Below are 17,868 nucleotides of genomic sequence, written 5' to 3'. Positions count from 1 at the left end.
TAATTTCAGTAGGGCAAATTAGGGCATCTTGTGGCCATTTAAATATTCTCCCTTTCTTTTTCTTTAATCTTAATAAACGTACGATAAGTTAGTATATTTCTAAATCCTATAAGCAGCCACATTCCTAAAACCTACCTATTATCAATTTTATTAAATAAGAAAAAAGATTACTTTTTGGCACCTTATGTATTTTTTTATTACATACTACATAGAAACCCCTATAAAAACCGACTCACACTTGTGTTCAAACTCACACACAATACTTACTTACTATTTTCATATTCATATATTTTTTGAAACATGTCTGGTGTTTGGGTATTCAAGAATGGAGTAGTGAGGCTAGTTGAGAACCCCGGTGACTTCCACGGAGCGACGGGTCGCCGTAAAGTGCTTGTGCACCTTTCTAGTAATGAAGTAATAACATCATATGCATCTCTCGAGAGGATTTTGTTCTCTCTTGGATGGGAGAGGTATTATGATGACCCTGACCTTCTTCAATTCCATAAAAGATCAACTATTCATCTTATTTCTCTACCAAAGGATTTCAACAACTTCAAGTCCATGCACATGTATGATATTGTTGTTAAGAATCGTAATGAGTTTACAGTTAGGGATATGTAGTACTACTGATTAATAATTAGTTGATTTGAGATATTTTTCTCAAATTAATTAATGTTGTTTGATTTAAATTAGGTTGTTTCTTGTTTTAACTTAATGTTTGGTTTGTGTAATTTAGGTTTAAGGGGGGTGTTTAAGTTTCTTTTGGGTCAGGAAGCTAATTATTACTTGTTGTAATGGTGTAAGAGTGAAGTTTTATGGCAATAAAAACTTGGTTTGGCTTGAAACTTTTATCTATATACTTTCGTACTGTCAAATACTTCAATTTTTAGTCATATATATATATATATATATATATATATATACTCCCCTGATTTAAAAAAGAATGACCTCCTTTCCTTTTTAGTTTTGTTTTTATATACTTCCATGGTTTAAAAAAGAATGACCTCCTTTCCTTTTTAGTTTTTTTTAAAGAATGACTTTTTTTTTTGTAACATTTTAACTTTAGCTTTCCACGTAATTAATTTAGCGCTACTTTTCAATTACAAATTCTGCTTTATTAAATGTGGTTAAGGATATTGAAAAATAATAATTTGTGAGGCAAATTTTAGGTGAAGATACTCGATGAGTTTTTCTTAAGATAGTTTGCATAAGGTTTTGCAAAAGTTGGGAGAAATTGTTATATTTGATGAGGAATCATCTTACTATATATTATAGATGTCATTTTACTACTCAAAACTCCCAAAGGGATAGAGTTTGAACTAGCCCTATTTCTAGCTTATCTATGAATTTGAAATAATAATAATTTAACTACCAAATTAATTATGTATACAAGATAACTCGAATAATTTGTATATAGATTATCTCTAACAGATGCCTTGTAGGGTATTAAATTTGCCTGCTAGGCTTTTTCCAGTTTGTTTTCTGTATAATATAATATGCAGCATGGCATCTACTCCCTTTTTTCATAAATATCTATTCTTAATCAGACGTCTAAAATTCGTATACTTTTCTCGATAAGATCATCTTACTCCTTAATTAGTGAGTTGTGTTGTCGTTAAATATATTTTTCTACAGGCAATTAACATATTTTGTAAATGTCGCTAACTAAAACCTATAGAGATATTGGATACCATATCTTATGTCGTATTCCTACAAATATATATATCAATCAACCATGCTAGCTAGTGACCCATTTTGAATACCAAATGCGCAAAAAAAAGAAAAAATTAAAAATGTATGTTTGACGGGCTTGTCTTTTTGTATCATCAAAAGAGTAGAATCATATAGCTACTTTTTTTTTTTCCTTTTGCAAGAGATGCTTCAATAGGAATACCAAAACTAGTGCCAACTTTTATTTAGAATATACTAATAATTCATATATTCTACTAAAGTGGCTTAATTTTAATAGCATGAAATCTAAAGTTGTTTTCATCTGAAACTATATATTTAATTTGTTATGTTATAGCTTGAAATGTAAGAAAGCAAGATATAAAGATTCACACTACTTTTTGTGTTGTTTAACTAGTAAGGTCTAAACGAGCCTTAATTTGATTTTGTCATAATTACAACTTGCAGTCATTTTCGAAAATAGTGAATAATTTGTACATAATACCTCGTACAAGATAAAAGAAAAAAATTGAATAAAATCTTGATCTAAAAGGACTTGAATATCTATTATATGATTTACTCTCCTCTGCATCACAAATAGATACAAAGTTATCATTCTATTTTTCCACTAAAAATTAGATTTAACTCATCTTAGCTTATACTTACCACATATGTAAGAACCAATTATTAGTTTTTTCGACAAATTTTTTTAACAAACAATTTAATAAAACAGTTCTAATAGTTCATGATTTCTCTAGGATATATAGTTTCTTCGGAGGAGAGATCGAGCTTCAAAAAAATAATAAATTGTCTTATCAATATATAAATATATAACTAATTTCCGTCAATTATATCGATTATAATTTCATCCAATCTGTAAATGAGAATATCTCCAGAAAATAGAGTTATTAATCTTATTAGGTCAATATATTCATAAAATTTTCTATGGCCTTTTATTATTAATATGACGTAAAAGATAAATCTATTTGAACCAGTTAATATATGATTTTCATTGAGTTGGATCGGGCCGGTCTTATTAGGGGGTCTAAAAGTGGTATTACTTCCTAATTCAATATATTCTTCATTTTCCTTGGTGTACATTATTATTCTATATTCTATTTGACTACTATTGTTTTAAAAGCATGAAAATATGAAAGGCATTGTTGCTATTATTTCAAAAGCATGAATGTATTTATAAATATTTGATTGAATTTTTTGTCCTTCGTTAAAAACTCTATAATAAATAAAATTGTCTTTTATTATTTCCCTCAAATACTGTTATCTAATTAATATCACAGTATTTAGGATTTTAATATTAATTAAAAGGTAAACCTATTAAATCTTCACTTATTTGTAATACATAAGAATTCTTAATATTTTACTATTTTAAATTGGTTAAAATTTATTTCTTAAATATTTCCTTATTTGAATTACATAAAAAAAATCCTAACATTTAAGCTTTTAAAATCAATGTTCTTACCTTAGATAAGTCTAACTTAAATTATAATAAACAAAATTAATATATAAATAGAATTAATTTTTTTTTTAAAAAGGTTTACCTTTTTTAAATAATTGTTTAACTTACCTGTAAGAAATTTGTATCATTTAGATAAATATAACATAAATTTTAACATCAATTGCAATTTTCTTCGTAATTTTAATTTTTTATATATAATTTTATTGATTGACACGAAATGCAAGTGCAAAGCAGGTATACTATATTCTTACATATCATATTACACACCTGCCAATTTCGACCTAATTTTTTTGTTTTTAGAAACAAACTTTTCAAAAGAAAAAAGTAACAAGAATGAATGCTATGAAAATCCAAAGAGAGAAATAAAGTGAAATTCTACATTATGATTAGATAGCTAATATATATAGAATTTTATTGGGTTCCATATGTCTAAAATAATCAATTTGGTTTTCCTTTCTTATTATTATTAATAAATAAAGAGATGAATTGATGCTATGAGTGAGTAAGTGGTATCCATTTTCCATGCGCCCACCATTATTTCATGGGATTAAAAGTCTTTCTTTACCTAATAATGTAAAAAAAAAAAAATGATTTTACAAAGTTCGATAAGTTTGGCAAGCCATGACTTATGATGGAATAAATGGATCACTTATTATATTGTTTGAAATTAAATTTTATTAATTAAAAGGACAAATAAGAGAGGATTAGAACATTAGAGCAAAGTGCACGGATACCCTATTTCACTGTCGTTATTGTCCCCATTTTGAATTCGTTTGGATGTGTATCCATTTTGCGTTAACTTTACATATAATGAAACAAACTAAATAACTAGATCAATGCAATTTAAACTCAAGTTAATCTATCTATCTATCTATCTATCTATCTATCTATATATATATATATATATATATATAAAATCAACTCGTAGTTGGGATTTTGATAAATTGTGAATAAAATGTTGGGTTTTAAAAAGGCGTGAATGGAAATTGAAAAGTTGCGACTTTTATAAAAAGTTGTGATTTTTATGGGAAGTTGTGACTTTTATGAAATGTGACGACCTTTCTGAAAGATTGTGACTTTTCCAAAGGTTTGTGACCTTTCCGGTAAAACACAATAAGAACCTTTCTGCACTACCCTTTGTTTTCTATAAATTGAGGAATTTCCTCTCAATAAAAAAAAATAGAATTCATGGACTTCTTCTTCAACTACTAAATCTAGTATTCTAAGTGTACTTTACTGCCGTTGAGTGGTTCGCTGACACCGGAGTTTTTGGTATCTATACTCTGGTGATTGAGATCATTTTACCCTGGGAGGTCATATTCCAAATCAAATCTCGGATACTAGAGGGGAATAATATCCTTAAGGGGACACTGTGAGTTTAATGGACTTGATCTTTTTCCTATTAAAATTTTTCCAGATTCTGGTACGTGTTTTATAGATTTTAGATTTGTGAATTAATTTCAGTTCTTCTATTCTTTTGTTCTTCACTGGTTCATTAAACTTGATAACTTCGTGTTTCTGCAAAGTTTGTTGGAATCAGTAAGATTCTTTAGACACGTATAAACAACAATTCTTCTTTAAGAAAAATATTTCGTATATTTTTTTTAAATCTATTTCTGATTCTAGTTTCGCTACTAGTTTTAATTTTCTAGTTGTGAAAATGTTCTTAAACTTTGTTGTCTTACAAAGATGTTCAAAGTTTTGTTCTAAGTATGTTTGAAATACAAGATGAACAACAATCTTAAGAAAATTATTATACTGTTAGTATTTTTTGTATTCTACTGATTGAGAGAATCTGATCATGGAAGTAGAAGGTAAATGCATTATTTCTCCATAATTCGTTGCTCTGTTTAGCAACGTCGAAGTGAGAATGTAAACAGAAATTTTTTATGGTATTCCGTTTAAAGATTACTAGGTAACCTTCTTATTAAGTTATCTAAGGAGGAAAATAGTTTCTAAGAGTTATCATCTTTGATTTTTTATTTTTTTTATTATGTGTATCTTTGGAAAAAGATCTGCAAACCATATGTTGTGGAAAGTGGAATATCCATCAAACTACTGCCATATTCACCTCAATCTAATGAAAAACCGAACGTTGAAAGAAATGATGGATGCATTATTTATAAGTTCGGATTTACACAAAACTTGTATGGAGGAACTATCCTTACTGCAAAAGGGAACAACAAAAAAGTTTTGTCTTTTTAGAAAGAAAGCAATTTTGTTTGATCAGAATACAATCTTTTCCATATGAGAAATGGAAAGGAAGGAAATCCAAGTTGAAATATTTCAAAGTGTGGGGGTATCTAGTCAAAGTCCAAGTTCCTATTCCTAAAAGAATTAAAATAGGATCTATGATTGTGGACTGTAAAATTAGACTTGAGTGGTCTAGAGAAGGGTCTAAAAGGCCTAGGAAATGAAAAGGATAATGTACTTAACAAAGAGATTCAGAGGCTTAATAAATGTTAAAGGACATTTACTTCCTTCGAATATGATTTTGTAGCATTTCCTGTGTCTTCTGTAGACTCATTCTTTGGAAAGATGGTGTCAATAAACAATATTGGAAGTTAATTGATCTTCTTCAAGAAAATAAATCTTTGGGTTCAAAGTGAATCTTTAGAAGAAAAATAACAGTTGATGAAACTGTTGAAAAATATAAATCAAGACTTTGTGTCAAAGGCTTTAGAAAAAAAAATCAAGGTTTTGATCTTGTCAATATATATATACTCATTAGTAATTAGAATTACATCCATTCGGATGCAAAAATTATTAGTGTGGTATATGACCTCCAAATTCATCAAATGAATGTGAAAAAAACTTTCTTAAATGTAGAATTGGACGAAGAAATTCACATGGAACAACGCGAGGATTTTGTGGTTCCTGGTAAATAAAAGAAAGTGTATGAACTTGTTAAGTCACATTATGGAAGCACCCAAACAATGACATAATTTGATCAATCCATGTCGGCAAATGGATTGAAGAATGATGGAAGTGATAAATGTGTTCACATTAAAATCATAAGGTCATTGTTTGTTTGTATATTGGTGATATGTTGATCATCAATAGAGACACTAATGACATAAATGCTACTAAACGTATGCTATAAAGCAAGTGGAATGAAAATTATTGGAGTTGCTAATGCTATCTTAGATATAAGAATTTGTAGAACTCCATAATGTTTAGCATTTTCACGGTCTCTTTGCATTGAAAAGGTACTTAACTAGTTCAAATATTTGGATGTCAATATTGTCAAATCTCCAATAAATGTGAGTTTTGCATTTCAAAAGAGTGAAAACAAAAGTGACCCACAATTGAATTGTGCTAGAGTTTTGGAAAGCATGATGTATATCATATTGTGTGTGCGATCAGATATAACATTTGCTATTTTAAACTGAGTCGGTTCACAAGTGATCCCAAATAAATTCATTAGATGACAATTAATAGAGTTTTGGAGTATTTAAAATAATACTTACAACTATGTCTTGCATTATACAATATCCAACAATATTGAAAGATATAGTAATGCAAATTGAATCATCGGACGAATGAAGTAAATTTCACGAGTGGATATGTATTTACTATTGGTAGAGGAGCAGTCTCTTAGAAATATTTCAAAAAAGACATGTATCGCTAGCTCTACAATGATCTTTGAGCTAGGTGCTCTAGATAAGGTCAGTGAATAAGTTGAAAGACTCCGAAATTTCTTGATAGATATTCTATTTTGGCCCAAACCATTGGAATTAGTATGCATACACTTTCACAGTCAAGATGCAATAGGTAGGGCATGGAGCATGACGTATAACAGAAAGTCTCGTCATATACGACATAGACATGATACCGTTAAAAAACTACTCTCTAGTGGAATTATCAGAATTGACTATGTAAAGTGAAAGGATAATGTGTCGGATCCACTTATAAAAAGGCCTAACTAGAGTGGAAGTTAAAAAATCATCTAAGGGAATGAATTTACAGCTTAAGACAAGTCATCATGGCGGTAACTCTATCTAGCAGACTGGAGATCCCAAGAGCTAGATTCAAGGAGAAAAACAAAGTTGTGAATGACGGTTCGGCATTGTCAACAAACTCAATCCATTCTCATGATGAAGACAATGCTCAAGGACAAGGATACAACATTAAGGCTTGTTAATGAGTTAATAAACCTTAATGATTTTAATGATTTGCTAAGTTTGGCAGAGTTGACCAAATAGTGTATCTACGCGATAACACGTTAGGAATCACCTATGTGAGTGTGAAGTGTAAGCCGCTTCAAAGAAGATGATTGTCAAAAGCCCATCTCTCTATACACTCATGAAACCAGGAGGTGTTCATGGCTAAAGCGAACACAATCGTAAGAACAATAAAAGGTAAAGGGTTAATAGTGTGACATATGGTTGTCTAGGTATACACCAAAGTTTGAAGGTTCAAAGATATCGCATCTACCGATTGACCGAGTATATCCGACATATGTTCACTACGAAGTCCAAGGAGAAACCTACTTATCCAGATGCAATTAATTCTTGCTTGTAAAGTACACATACTTGTCCGTTTCTCTGTCTTCTAGTCATTCCCCATTCATGCGGGGGATTTTTGGTTTTTAAAAAGGTGTGAATGGAAAATGAAGAGTTGCGACTTTTATAAAGAGTTGTGACTTTTATAAAATGTTGCGACTTTTATGTGAAAGTTGTGACTTTTATGAAAAGTTGTGACTTTTATGGAAAGTTGTGACTTTTATAAAAGGTGACGATCTTTCTGAAAGATTGTGACTTTTCCAAAGGTTTGTGACCTTTCCGGTAAGACACGATAAGAACCATTCTGCACTACCCTTTGTTTCCTATAAATTGATGGATTTCCACTTATTTAAAAAAAATAGAATTCATGGACTTCTTCTTCAACTATTAAATCTAGTATTCTAAGTGTACTTTACTGCCGTTGAGTGGTTCGCTGACACCGGAGTTTTTGGTATCTATACTCTGGTGATTGAGATCATTTTACCCTGGGAGGTCATATTCCAAATCAAACCTCGGATACTAGAGGGGAATAATTTCTTTAAGGGGACACTGTGAGTTTAGTGGACTTGATCTTTTTCCTATTAAAAATTTTCCAGATTCTGGTACGTGTTTTACAAATTTTAGATTTGTGAATTAATTTCGGTTCTTCTATTCTTTTGTTCTTCACTGGTTCATTAAACTTGGTAACTTCGTGTTTCTGCAAAGTTTGTTGGAATCAGTAAGATTCTTTAGACACATATTAACAACACTTCTTCTTTAAGAAAAATATTTCGTATATTTTTTTAAATCTGTTTCTTATTCTAGTTTCGCTACTAGTTTTAATTTTCTAGTTGTGAAAATGTTCTTAAACTTTGTTGTCTTACAAAGATGTTCAAAGTTTTGTTCTAAGTATGTTTGGAATACAAGATGAACAACATAAAACTCAGTAATTTCAAGTATTGGAAAAAAGATACACTTTCATTTATTCGAGATGTAACTATAGCTCAAGTTTTATACTAATGAATTAAGGACACACATCGCATGTGCTGCTTCTAACTTATCTCTGACACTCCTAACTAACTTCAAACAAGTTTATTACGAGTAACAATGTTCACTAACTAACTCACTGCCTAAATCCCTTTAAACTATGTGCCTCAGTAGTATTCCTTGTCCTGTACATCCTTTGATGTCCTCTTAGAGAGAAACTTTAGGCCTTTGCATAAACTGGGACAATACGATTCTCTTAGATAAAGTCACTATTATTTTTGTATCAGATTTTCAATATTCATGAGCTATTTTGATCATCGGTATGATCAATATTGTATTATAATCAGTCGGTCAACATGATTTTTGTTGGGAGTACTACTTAGCATCAAGCGGACATAGGAATGAAGGTTCACCCGTCAGCTTAGGATTAAGACATCTAATAGAAATTTCTAACTCCCAAAACTACGTGTCACCTTAGGATACTAAGGTATGACTGATTCCTTAGTCTTTTTGGAAATCAGCTTAGTGGTATCACATTAGCTTACCTTAGCCTTTATACTCCCAACAAGGTATATTTGAGATTTTTTTATGGGGATTATACATTAAAATCCATGCACGTTTAACTCACATGTTTATATGTTGGTTATTAGTATCGTCTCATATGTTGCTTGACCTTGCATTAAAGTATTTAAAATTTAGTATTTTATCAGTTGCATATCTTACTACTTGGTCATTCCATCAATTTATGTATTTCAATTTCATATTCATTTTAGCATCTCAGATTAATCATGTCTAGCTTTACAAATTATCATGAATATCTCACATATATACTTAGTACATTCCACATAATGATCGCACACCTCTTTGCCTACATTTATCATATAAAGCTAGACTCGGCAATTATTGGGATCCTAGACAGTTGGATCACACCTTCAAGACAACATGTGATTAGTTCTCTTATTTTGAACAATTAAGTTAACTCGTAATTTTAGTATGTAATTTCTATTTACGTGTATTAATTAAAAGGATCATGGTTCATGTTCCGACTATCTTTAATTAGTATCAATAGAGGCTTCATACACTCAGTTATAGTTATTGTATTCATTCTATGTTATTTGTAGTTTTTATGATGTAACAAACTCAGGGACCTTGTGAAGGTACCCGATTCTCAATATGAATCGTTCGTTAACTGCCAGTTGGAGAAAGTACAGAAAGCTGGTACACAGTTCCCAACTGCGTCAGAAACGTCAGACCTTTCCAACCAATGGTAGGGGTTTAAGGAAAGTGACTTTTCTATACAATGTCATCTTTCCACACATTGCTCTTCAGTTTTTGCAACTTGAAAAAGCACATTCAAGAACTCTTGCAAAGGCTTAAGAAAATCAAGGAGAAAAATCATTCAAGAACAACCGAAACTCAGGCATACATTTTGTAGTTGTTTGAGAATATATTCTTTCGATCTTACATTGTAAACTGATCCTAAATCTCTAAAGGAATCAGTGTGGTTTGATCTGAAATTCTAAGTTAGTTGAACTAATTTAGTGGGTAACCTTTGTGTTGCTTAGAAAATTCTAAGTTGTCTAGAGTGATAGCTTAGTGGGTAGAGTAACATCTACTTAAGTTCATCAAGCAATAGAGTTATTACTTGTTGGTGAGATTAAAAACTTTTTCTCATATTTGTGTAACCGATTTACTTTTGCTTGTGAAGATTAGTGAAACGGTTGTGAAAATCCTGTGAGACAGGTCATGGTTTTACTCTCTTGAGCAAGGTGGTTTCCACGTAAAACTCCTCTGTTGTTAAACTGCATTTACTTTCTGCTATATCCTTATTTGTGTGTCAAGGCACCTAGTCCATTGACAGATAGTGGATGCGCAGATTCTAACAAGTGGTATCAGAGCAGTTACTCTCTATCCGGTTAACACCAAGAGAGTGATTCCTATTCTAGAATGGCTGCTCCACTTAATCTGGAAGAGGGTCAGTCTTCAACTAAACCCCCTCATTTCAACGGCCACTTTTATAGTTGGTGGAAAGTGAGAATGCATGACTTCCTTATGGCTGAAGACAGTGAACTATGGGACATTATCTTAGATGGACCCTTCATTCCCATGATTGAAGAGAAAGATGGTGAAACACTAGGCTTGTTCCAAAGCCTAGACGAAAATATGATGTAGCTGATAGGAAGAAGATTGAAAAGGGGTACAAAGCAAAGAAGCTTTTTGTCTATGGTATAGGACCTAATGAGTTCAATCATGTCGCAGCTTGTGAATCTGCAAAAGAGATTTGAGATTGCTTAAAAACAGCCCATGAAGGAACTGAACAAGTAAAAGACTCAAAGATTGATATGCTTACCTCTCAGTATGAAAATTTCAAAATGAGAGAAGGTGAAACTATTCATGAAATGTTCACTAAATTGTCATCAATCACAAATGAGTTGAGAAGTCTTGGAGAACCTATTAGCATGAGTAAGCAGGTCAGGAAAGTGCTTCAAATTCTTCCCAAGTCTTGGGAAAGTAAGGTTGATGCTATTACTGAAGCAAAAGACCCGAAAGTGTTGACAATGAATGCTCTCGTTGGAAATCTAAAGACTCATGAGATGAACCGAAGTCATGATCAGTCAAAGAAGGAAGTCAAGAAAGATAAGTCTTTGATGCTAAAATACAGATCTTAAGAGGACTCCAGTGATGATGATGATATGGCTTACCTCATCAAGAGGTTTCAGAAGATTGTGAGGAAAAACAAATGTTTTAGAAAGGGAGCAAATGTTCCTCGAACTACCACTCAAAATGATACTTGTCACAAGTATGGAAAGGATGGACACTTTATAAAAGAGTGTCCATTACTCAAAGCCGAAAATAAAGAATATCAAAAACCAAGAGGTGATAAAGAAAAGCGAAGGCACCTGGTACTCGATAAGAATGATCGAAAAGCTGTTGCTGACTATGTGGTCAAGAAAGCTCTTGCTGCATGGGGAGACTCTTCAAGTAACTCAGAAGATCTTGATGAACCAAATGACGTGTCAATGGTGGTGGTTCATGAGGAGGAAACCATATTCAATGAGATGTTTGCTTTCATGGCTCATTCAGAGAATGAAGATGATGAGGATAAGGTAAATCTTCTTGATTTGAAACATGATCTGAATACCTATTCTCTTAAAAAATTGAGAACATTAGCAAATGTTATGATTGATTCAGTGATTGAGTTAACTTCTGAAAGAGATATTATTAATGCTGAGCTTGAAAGTTTTAATGAAAATAGAGATAAAATGGGTGATAAAATGTTGAAAATTGAAGATCAAATGGCTGTTCTGGAATCTAAAAAACTAGAACTTAAAAAACAATTGCATCTGATGAATGAGAAAGCTGAAAAACAAAAGGGAAAGTCTAATGGTTTACAAGTTGAGCTTGAAGAAAAACTGAAAACCTCTGAGACTAATCTTGTTTTGGCTTTGGAAAAGAGCAACAACTTAGAAAGAGATATTGTCAAACTTAAAGATGAACTTGAAAAATCTCTTAAGTGGACAAAATCTTCTAAGTTGCTTTCAGATGTAACAAATCAAAGTAATTTCAACAAGAAGGGTCTAGGAAGTTTGAATATTACTCCTCCTTTCAATCCTCACAACAAATATGTATTTGTGTCTGACAATTTGTTGTGTCTTCATTGTGGTAAAAATGGGCATTCAAAGGAAGAGTGTACTGCCTGGAGAAATTCACATGAGAGACTTTCAAAGTATACAGAAAAGCAAATGGTTTCAAAAGAAAGACCTGGTCCTACAAAACAATCCTCAACCAAAAGGTTTTCAAAGAGAGGACTTGGTTCTGCTAAAAATCTTTCGTCGAAAAGAATCTGAAATTACCTCATTGGGATAGAAACACTTTGATCACTCCTTTGTCTGCTTTTTGGGAACTCGAATTGAAATGGGTTCCCAAGCCTAATTACTGATTCTTGCTGCAGGCGATTGAGAGGAGTAACAGTCAATGTTGGTACATGGACAGTGGAAGCTCTAAACATATGATTGGTGATATCAAAAACTTTCTCTCACTCAAGGCACTTCAAGGTGGAGGTGTCTCTTTTTGTTATTGGAAATAAGGGGCATAATTTTAGGTTTTGGTAAAGTGGGAAAATCGCTTGGGGAATCCATTGACAACGTGTATCATGTTAGTGGGTTGAAGTATAGTTTTTTGAGTGTGTCTCAAATTTGTGACAAGGGAAATGAAGTGAAGTTTACATCTGACATGTCTTAGTGCTCAGAATAAAAATGTTGATCTTTGGCATCAAAGACTAGGGCATGTGAGCTCATCTTTATTAAATAAACTGATTTCTAAGGACCTGGTCCTAGTTCTGCCAAAGTTGAAATTTTGTGAAAGAAAAATTTGTGAAGCCTGTGTCAAAGGAAGACAAATCAGATCATCCTTCAAGCCAAAGAAGCAAGTAACCTCATTGAGAGTATTAGAGCTACTACATATGGATTTATGTGGACCTTTGAAGGTTCAAAGTAGAAGTGGAAAGAAATACATTTTGGTGATAGTTGATGACTACTCAAGGTTCACATGGACAAGGTTCTTAAGATCAAAAGCAGAAACACCGGAAGAATTGATAGTGTTTTCAAAATGATTCAAACAAAATTGAATAAGTGATTGCTGGAATTAGGTCTGATCATGGAATTGAGTTTGAAAACTCAAAAATTGATCATTTTTGTATGAAAAATGGCACTAGTCACAATTTCTATGCTCCAAGAACTCCCCAGCAAAATGGAGTATTGGAAAGGAAAAACAGAACCTTGGTAAATATTGCAAGGACCATGATTATTGAGTCAAATCTTCCTCAAATTTGTTGGGCTGAAGCAATCAACACAGCATGTCATGTTGCTAACAGATGTTTGATAAGGTCTTTACTGAATAAGAGTCCATATGAACTACTCAACAACAGAAAACCTATGTTGAGCTACCTTAGGGAATTTGGATGCAAATGTTTTGTTTTGAACAATGGGAAGGATGATCTCGGATAGTTTGATCCTAGAAGTGATGAATGAGTGTTTGTAGGATATTCTTCATCAAATAAAGCATACAGAGTTTTCAACAAGAGAACTCAATGCATTGAAGAAAGTATTCATGTTGTGTTTGATGAAGATATGAAAGGTGCTGCATCAAATGATGAAGATGAGTTAATTGAGCTATTTAATTCTCAGAAAATTGAAAGAAGTGAAACTGATATAAATGACCAGTTGGGGATTGACAATGCTGATCAAAGCTCATCTGAAAAGGCTGATGAAGTTTAAAAATGTGAAGAGGAACCTGGCACTATACTGAACTCAAGTCAGAATATCTCTAGCTCTTCAGAAAATGAAGAATTCCTTAATGAAGAAGAGCACACTGATCAGCTGAACCAGTTGACTTTGAGACCAAGATGGAAACACAATTCATAACATCCACTTTATAATCTCATTTCATCTCTGAACTCTGGAATTCACACAAGATCAAAAATTAGAAATCTAGTTGCATTCTCAGCGTTTATATCATCAATTGAGCCAAATAATGTGAAAGAGGCATTAGGTGATGCAGATTGGTTAATTCAATGCAAGAAGAACTCCACCAGTTTGAAAGAAGTATGGTGTGGTACCTGGTTCCTCGACCTGTTGACAGAACTGTTATAGGAACCAGATGGGTTTTCAAAAACAAGCTTGATGAAAATGGTGTGATTACTAGAAATGAATCCAGATTAGTTGTTCAAGGATACAATCAGGAGGAATGTATAAACTATGATGAAACCTTTGCTCCTGTTGCAAGGATGGAGGCTATCAGTATTCTCATAGCCTTTGCGGCATTCATGGGATTCAAGCTATATCAAATGGATGTCAAGAGTGCCTTCCTAAATGGAGACTTAAAAGATGAGGTGTTTTTTAAACAACCTCCCGGTTTTGAGGATGCTGAGTTACCAGATCATGTGTTCAAGTTGAATAAGGCTCTGTATGGTTTAAAACAAGCTCCCAGAGCTTGGTATGAAAGACTATCGAAGTTACTGTTGAAAATGGGTTCAAAAGAGGGAAAAAGGCAATACCTTGTTCTTATTAAAAAGAGAACATGAATTGCTTATTATACAGGTATATGTGGATGACATTATCTTTGGAACTACATCGGAGCATTTGTGTGAAGAATTTTCATCATTAATGGGAAAGGAGTTTGAGATAAGCATGATGGGTGAACTGACTTTCTTTTTGGGACTTCAAATCAAGCAATCATCAGTTGGAATCTCAATCAGTCAGGAGAAGTATGTTAAAGAGCTATTGAAGAAATTCAATACGTTTGATTCTAAACCTATTGATACTCCTATGGGTACAAACTCCAAGCTTGTAGCAGATGAATCTGATTCTCTTGTGAATCAAACCATGTATAGGGGAATCATTGGATCCTTGTTGAATTTGAATGCCAGCAGACCTGACATTGTATATTGTGTTGGAATGTGTGATAGATTCCAAGCATGCCCTCGTGATTCACATTTGAAGGCTGCAAAATGGATTCTAAGATATTTGAAGAAAATAGGGGACCTGGTCCTCTTCTACCCAGCAGGTGACACCTTTGACTTGTTGGTTTTGCAGATGCTGATTTTGCTGGCTATCAAGTTGACAGGAAGAGCACTTCAGGGATGGCTCATTTCCTTGGATCTTCACTTATCTCATGGGGAACGAAGAAACAGAATTCAGTAGCTCTTTCAACAGCTGAAGCTGAATATGTAGCAGCTGCTGCATGTTGTTCACAATTGTTATGGATCAAACAACACTTAGAGGACTTGGAGTAATCATCAAGGCAATACCTCTTATGTGTAACAATACTAGTGCAGTCAGTATGGGAAAGAATCCTGTTCACCACAAGAGAACCAAGCACATTGATGTTAGACATCATTTTCTGAGAGACAAAGTTGAAAAGGGAAACATTGTGCTTATATATTGCCCAACGGAGGAACAAATCGCAGAGATCTTCACCAAGGCTCTTAGCAAAGATCAAGTTGAGAGTAATAGGTTGAAGTGGGCATGATGACTTCAAACTGATTTCAAGTCATTCAATCATTAATTTCCTTGATGGCTAAACTTGTAGTGCAGGTATACTTTTGTCAATAATATCTTATCTAAGTTAGATCGTTGTTGTACCTATAGCAGGTATACATTCATAAAGGATCACCAAAGCAAAGACATGGCTAGAACTGTTGAGGAATGATGATAAAATTGCATTATGAGACCTGGTCTTAGTCAAGGTTAGCATTCGTACATTAATTTTAAATTGAGATAAAGTGACCGTTGATCAAGCCACGTGTCAGTCATCGGTTATTCTGACCGTTAGTCCCATCGCTTATTTTCCAAGCGACGCATCAAATCAATAAGGACCTAACACCATTTTGTTTTCTTTTTAAAACCCCTTTTTTCTCTCTTTTAATCCTTCACTCTTCTTGCAATATTCCTTCTCTCTGTCGAAAACCCTAAACTGTTTTTTTTTCAAACACTACCTCTTTCATCCGAAATCATATTTGGTCCGAAAATGATCTAGCATGAACGGTTATATTCTGCCTCTGCTGAGGCCATTGTAGCGGGATTCTGGGCGCTGGAGCGGCGCCGCTGCAACGGGATGAGTCCGTTGTCGCGATCCAGACGCGACATAAAGTCTCTAATAAATCCCTTAACGATCTTATTTGGTATTGTTCGAATTTTAGGGCTAAGGAGACGACCCCAAACGAGTTCTTGACAGTTTTTCACCATTATTGAGGCTAAAGCTAAGATTTTAACACCTCGAATTCGTTTTTCGATCTATAAAACCTATTTTCTTGGGTTATTTTCAGTTGGGAAGGGTTTTGATCTAAGAATTATGGTGGAAAATCCCTAATTTGGGTATTAGGATCTTGGGTTGATCTAGGGTTATTGGTTTTGTTATAATCCGAATAATTAGACCTTTCTATAATTGTTGATCCTTGCGTATATTAATGTTGTAGACCTAGAACAAGCGGAAAGAATTTAGAAAGGGAAGATTCAAGTGCCTTATGGGATTCAAGTTTGAATTTGAGTAGGTGCTGGTTGTGATTTTATGTTGGTGTGATATATGTTTTTAATTGTTTCATTATAGTGCATGTGTGTATGACAATATTGCATTATTGATCACCCTAATCGTAAATGAGGATAATCGAAAAGTTGTATGCCATGAATCACCTTTTGTGTATGATCTTGATGATGTACTTGTGTTTGTGAGTGTGGTGTGTTGTGTGATTGGGGTTCAGATTGTCACGTTCCGGCATGCTAATTTGAATCGGCTGCCACGTTTTAGCATAACTTGGGATCGAATTGCCACGTTTCGTAAAACTAATAATTTGCGCTTGGGTTCCATAAGAGGACCATTGGATTGGGTTTCATGAGAGAACCATTGACTTGTAATATATTGGCTTAGTGTTATGAACATGAACATGGACATGGACTATGACTTATGACTTCTCAAAGTGTTCTACTTAGTGTGAATGGGGGAATGAGACTTCATTCATGCATTGCACAAGTGGACTTTAAGAATGGTTGTAGTTTGGTTCTCTTATGCTATGAAGATTGTGTAAATCAATGTTTTTGATATTCAATATGTGTTATGCCATAATTTTACTATATTTAGAAAAATCATTTTTTGAAATGTTCTAAGTATAAAATAATTTGAGAAAAATACTTAGAGAAGAGTCGCCACTTAATTTTTTAAAAAAATTAAGAAAACTTAATTTAAAAAGATTTTAAAGGATAAACCTTAAAAATTCAGAGAAAATGATTAAGAGGTTCTCATTTACGCTTCAAGAAGTGTTTTAAGGCATTTGAAACACCCACTAATGCACCATTATCCTATGACTTAGATTAAATATATTTTGACAATTTGAAAATAATTAATTTGAAAAAATAATTAAACAAAGATTTTTTTTTATTTTTTAAGAAAAGGGACCCCAATTAGTTTGATAAATTAATTTAGGGATAATGCCCAAGTACCCCCTCAACCTATGCCCGAAATCTCAGAGACACACTTATACTATACTAAGGTCCTATTACCCCCCTGAACTTATTTTATTAATAATTTTTTACCCCTTTTTAGCCTACGTGGCACTATCTTGTGGGCCCAACGATGGTTGACTTTTTTTTTTCAAACTAGTGCCACGTAAGCTAAAAAGGGGTAGAAAATTACTTATAAAATAAGTTCAAGGGGGTAATAGGACCTTAGTATAGTATAAGTGTGTCTCTGGGATTTCGG

At 33.0% G+C, this 17,868-nt stretch overlaps 1 protein-coding gene across 1 annotated transcript; it reads left to right on the top strand.

The window, feature by feature from the left end:
- The first annotated feature begins 245 nt into the window (after positions 1-245).
- LOC107030120 (flowering-promoting factor 1-like) lies at positions 246-845 on the top strand. Its single transcript, XM_015231516.2, has one exon. The coding sequence runs from the start codon at positions 301-303 to the stop codon at positions 619-621; it is 321 nt and encodes a 106-aa protein (XP_015087002.1). The 5' UTR covers positions 246-300; the 3' UTR covers positions 622-845.
- Positions 846-17,868: the final 17,023 nt, after the last annotated feature.

Source organism: Solanum pennellii, chromosome 1 (assembly GCF_001406875.1).
Source record: "Solanum pennellii chromosome 1, SPENNV200".
NCBI lineage: Eukaryota > Viridiplantae > Streptophyta > Magnoliopsida > Solanales > Solanaceae > Solanum > Solanum pennellii.
The sequence above is the reverse complement of the archived record's forward strand: the minus strand, read 5'-3'. Positions and strand labels throughout refer to the sequence as shown.